The sequence below is a fragment of the Pinus tabuliformis genome, chromosome 2_2 (assembly GCF_031772625.1).
Source record: "Pinus tabuliformis cultivar Carrire ecotype Pingquan chromosome 2_2, CPIR1, whole genome shotgun sequence".
Taxonomy (NCBI): domain Eukaryota; kingdom Viridiplantae; phylum Streptophyta; class Pinopsida; order Pinales; family Pinaceae; genus Pinus; species Pinus tabuliformis.
In genome coordinates, this window is record NC_142300.1 from 787749123 (window position 1) to 787754482 (window position 5360).

Consider the following 5360-nt stretch of genomic DNA (forward strand, 5'->3'; position numbering starts at 1 on the left):
TTGTGGAAATATGTTAAAGGGCTGAAACAGGGAGAGGGGTGGAACCATTAAATTTCATTGCCCCCATTGCAACACTGATTACACAGGTTCATACACCCATGCTAGAAGACACCTCTGCGGGAAAAGGCCATGGGATGGAGACAAACAAATAGGAATCAAAACTTGTACAGTGGTGTCAACGGCGGATAGAGCCAAATACATAAGAGAAGAGGAGGAAGCCCAACACAGATCAAAAAAATCAAGGGGTTTCTTTGAACCAAGCTCACACTCACAAAGAACTCCTTCAGCATCCTCCCAAGGCAGTGGATATGGAGGCACAGGGTCATCATCTTTAAGGTGTAGAACCATATCAGATTTCCTTGATGAGGAGTGTAGGAATGATGTGGATTCAAAGGTTTACAGGTTTCTCTATGCATGTGGGATACCATTCAATGTTCTTCGCTCACCTTATTGGCACGAAATGGTTTCTGCCATAAATGATGCCCCTAAAGGATACAAGAGCCCTGGGTATGACAAGGCAAGAACCGTTGGCCTTGATCATGAAAAAGCAAAAATATCACATTCTTTGAATAGAATGACAAGTTCTTGGACTGACCATGGGGTGTCCATTGTATCTGATGGATGGACAAATGTAAAAGGCAAGCCATTGATAAGTGTTCTTGCTGTGTCTGTTAGTGGTCCCATCTTTCTAGCTGCACATGATTACTCAGACAAGTTCAAGACCGCCATCAACATTGCAGAAGCATTACTTGAAACAATTGAGCGTATTGGCCCATACAATGTCATCCAAGTCATCACTGATAATGCTCCTAATTGTAAGGCAGCGGGAGCAATTATTGAGGATAAATACCCAAACATATTTTGGTCTGGATGTTTGGTTCACACATTGAACCTTCTGTTGCATGATATTGTCAAGAACAAAAATGAACAATACCAATGGATTGGTGATTTGTACAAGAAAGGCAAACAAATGATAAAATTTATTACAAATCATAGCAATACCCATGGCCTTTTCCGCAGTCACTCGAGATTGGAGTTGTTGAAGATTGCGAAGACCAGATTTGGTAGCTATTACCTCACCTTCAAGCGCCTTTTGAAGGTAAGAGAGGCATTAGCTAGCATGGTATCAAGTCCACATTGGCAGGTATTAAAGGAAAGGGCTACAAATGTAGCTGACATGGCAGGTTTTGAAATGGTGGAGGAGGCCACTCTTGATGGGCAGTTTTGGACAACTGTGAGGCAGGTATTGGATTTCACCAAGCCAATTTATCACATGATTCGGTTTGCAGATACAGACAAACCAGTGATTGGCGAGGTGTATGAGCAAATGGATACCATGTTGGGGGAAATAAAAGACATTGTTCATAATAGAGATCCCAACTTGTACAAACTGATTCATGATTGTGTGTGTGAACGGTGGAATAGGCTTAATCTTCCACTACATTGCTTGGCGTACATCTTGGTTGGGCCAACCTGCAGCAGGGGGTGGGGTTAGGACCAAACCCCATTTAGATCCAGAGGTAACTAAAGGATATTTGGAAGCATTAGAAAAGTTCGTACCTGACCGGAGGAATGTGCAGCTGTGCGCCTTGAAATAGGCAGATACTTCAGTGGCACTGGTTTGTATGGTAACTTCCATGCAATGGACGACAGAGATAGATTTGATACTCTCACATGGTGGGAAACATATGGCGGGCATGGACTTTTGCCAAAATTGGCAAAAAAAGTTCTTTCACAGGTTGTAAATACTTCTTCTGCAGAGAGGTGTTGGAGCACCTACAGCTACATACATAATGTGAAAAGAAACAGACTCAATGAAAACCGAGTAGAAATCCTGGTTTATGTGCACTACAACTTGAGGTTGTTGAGTCATTACTGTGATCGGGCTTATGAGGATCCCACATACAAAATTTGGGACAATCACCCAGAGGATGACAATTTGGAGGATGGCATTGTACATATTGAAGAACTCGAAGAGGAACTTGTAAGGATGAAGATGAAGCAGCTGCAGCAGCCATGACACCTCCACCTCCACCTCCACCATCCAGTAGCAGTGCTCGAGGTGCGAGTCTTGTTCCTTTGCTGTCGCCACCTCCATCTACACCCTCACGTGGAGGTTCTAGTTCTGGTCGTCGGTCTGTGCGGGAGACTCCTAGAAGACCACCACGACCTGCTTATACTCCTGGAGACTCTCGTGGCAAGGGCCACATGTAGATTCTGATTTACAGTTTACTTGTCTTTTTTAGTTTCTATTAGACTTTAGTTTTCGTAACTATTGAGTTTTGAGTCCTTGACTCTTGACTCTTGACTCTTTCATATCATAATGATATTTTTTGTAAACAATATATCACTGTGACAATGAAAATTTGAAGTTTGAAGTTGGGCCTTGGCAATTATAACTCATTGGTAATGATGTGAATTATGAATATGATGCTTCGTGAAAGACTAAAGTTGTTTTCATTTCATTTCATTATTCATGTTTCATTTTATAAATTTATAACATTTCATATCATGTTAACAGTTAGAAGTTAGGATTTAGAAATATCTTAGATATTACTTCTTGTAATGGTTAAACTTAGCTTACAAGTACAACTTTGGTGATCAATGATGATAAATGTTATTGAATTTTCAATTTTGAAAGCTTGAAGTTGAAACTTTAAGATTGAATTTGATGAATCATGATTCATGATGATGAGACTCAATATGTTGCTGTTGTAATATGTATTTTACTAACTTGTGGACATGGTTGATGACGATTATAATTTCTAGATGATTGATGTGATATGGTTCAATGATCAATCTGTGTTTTTTTATGTTTTTTATGTCTAATTCATCATTCTACATGTTTTTGTTGACATATATGTATCAAAAATTAAAAAATATAAAAAATATATATATTTTTAAAAAATCGCTCCCAGATTCGCTCCCAAACCGGGAGCTTCTGAAAATGGTCGCTCCCGCTCCCGTTTTCGCTCTCGCTCCCAAGCAACATTGCTTCGCATTCAAAGACAAACTATCCCTCAAGCCATCAGATGGCTGCTATGCATTGTATTGGGAAATAAAGACTAATAAGCATGTTTTGTGGAAGGGTAAGTCTGCCACTGTTTTTGGGATTGCTTTACCACAGAGCACACCATGCATGGGACAGGTGGATGATTAGACATCAAGAAAATTCTAGACCACTATCAGGTTGAGAAGAATCTCCTATGAAAAAACTGTGTTTTTATATGGGAGAGACTAAACATTCAAAGCAAAGTTACAAGCTCAAGCTCCAGCCAGAATGAGCAATTTCAATAAGGAGAGAAGCTGTCTTGAAATTAGAGCAGGAGGCAAAAATGCTAACACTCCTTGGCTGTGTAGGAGGAAGGGTTTGTATGACCACAGCCTGATTCATTGATAGGCATCCTTGCAAATGAACCTAAGCTGCATAGTTATTTTAAAGCCTGTGTGTGACAAAATCTGTCCCAAGTTTCACCAAAATAGCTGAGTCTAGCATTTATCCTAGTATGTATTTTGAATTTTCAGTTTTAGTAGTAGCCTTGAGCTCTCTCACATAGTTGTCACAGTGTCATGGTTACAGGGAAAAGATTCAAAAGAATGTTACGCTGTCATAAAATATAGCTTAGTCTCTCATTAATATTTATTATTAACATCTATTAACATAACTTTTACTTTGAATTTTGTTAAACAGATTCAAATTGTCTTCCGAAATTTGCAAAATAAAAAATGTCTTCAGCAAGTCCACAATATCCACTTTGGAAATATGTGGATAGGCAAAAACCTCCAAAAGGTGCTAGGGAGACAGCAACAATAAAATGCACTTTATGTCAACTTGAATGGAAAGGGAGCTATACCAGAGTTAAAGCTCATTTTATGCAGATACCAAGGAAGGGTGTTGATACTTGCACTGTAGACCCAAATGATCCCACTAGACTCCCTAGTGCACAAAGAAAGCAACAAAAGGCTGACGTTAAGGCAAGCAAAGAGGTCTCTAGGCCATCTCACAATGTGACTGAAAATGATGATTCAAATGAAGAAGAATTACCATTTGATGATGAAGTTGAAGCTGGTGATGAGCATGTGTTAGTGTCATCTAGAGCATCAAAAAGCACTACCAGTCAAACACGCAAGAAGCCTAAACTTGGTGGCCTTTATGACATGTTTGATGTGAAAGGTAGGGAGGGTGTTGATCTTGCAATAGCAAGATTTTTTCTTGCATGTGGCATTCCCTTTAATGCAGCTCGTTCCCCTATTTTGAGCAAATGGTTCGTGCTATCAATGATGGACCTCAAGGGTATAAAGCTCCTGGTTATGAAAAGCTTCGAACTGTATTGGTGGACAAGGAGAAAGCCCATCTTGAGAAGGCAATGGCACCCTTGAAGACATCTTGGAGTGTAGATGGATGCTCCATTGTCATGGATGGATGGACTGATAGTAGGAATCGTCCATTAATAAACATCATTGTCTCTTCCATGTCTAGGCCTTATTTTCTCAAGGCCATTGATTGTTCTAGTCAACAAAAGAACACTATGTTCTTAAAAGACCAATTATGTGATGCCATTGCAAAGGTGGGGCCATCCAATGTTGTTCAAGTTATTACTGATGCAACTCCAGTGTGCAAAGCAGCAGGAGCAATGGTTCAGAAGGAGTACAAGTAAGTGACAAGTTTCAACTTTCAAGTTTGACTTATCTTATATTTAAATTACATAAATGATAAATTACATTTTTAAATTTTTTAACTTTAGTCCTTGATTTATTAATATTTTAATTTTGTCCTTGATGTACCCAGGCATATTTTTTGGACACCATGTGTTGTGCATGCTATGAATAATGCATTGAAGGACATTGGCAAAATTGAATGGATTCAAGCATTAATTGAAAATGGCCGCAAAATTCAAATGTTTATATGCAACCATCATTAGTCACAAGCCATTTACCGCAAGCATGCAAAAATGGAGCTTCTTAAACTAGCAGATACCAGATTCGCAACTTACTACAATTTAATTAGGCAGCTTGTGGAGATGAAGGAGGCTTTATCTGCCACAGTCGTCAGTGACATGTGGGAACAGTGGAGGTTATCTACCTCAGATGCAGCTTTGGAGGTGAAGAGGTTGATTTTGAATGATAATTTTTGGGTTGATGCCAAATTTGTTGTGGAAATTATAGAGCCAATTTGTGATATGATCCGCTATGCAGACACAGATGGTCCATGTTTAGATGTGACTTATGAGAACATGGACTCCATGTGTGAGCGGATCCAAACCATCACAGATAGGAAGGATCCTACTTTATGGCCACAACTGAAAGAGTTTATACATGGGCGTTGGAATAAACTGAACACCCCTCTTCATATGGCAGCT

At 39.4% G+C, this 5360-nt stretch overlaps 1 protein-coding gene across 1 annotated transcript; it reads left to right on the top strand.

The window, feature by feature from the left end:
* The first annotated feature begins 3726 nt into the window (after positions 1–3726).
* On the top strand, positions 3727–4658 carry LOC149195053 (uncharacterized). Its single transcript, XM_089407878.1, has 2 exons — positions 3727–4082; positions 4241–4658. The coding sequence occupies exons 1-2, from the start codon at positions 3727–3729 to the stop codon at positions 4656–4658; spliced, it is 774 nt and encodes a 257-aa protein (XP_089264004.1).
* Positions 4659–5360: the final 702 nt, after the last annotated feature.

Excerpts from the sequence above, each read along its gene's own strand:
- LOC149195053 (XM_089407878.1), top strand. The coding sequence starts at position 3,727 with ATGTCTTCAGCAAGTCCACAATATCCACTTTGGAAATATGTGGATAGG. Across the intron at positions 4,083-4,240 it reads GAAGCTGGTGATGAGCATGT|CTCGTTCCCCTATTTTGAGC; the intron begins GTTAGTGTCATC and ends CCTTTAATGCAG.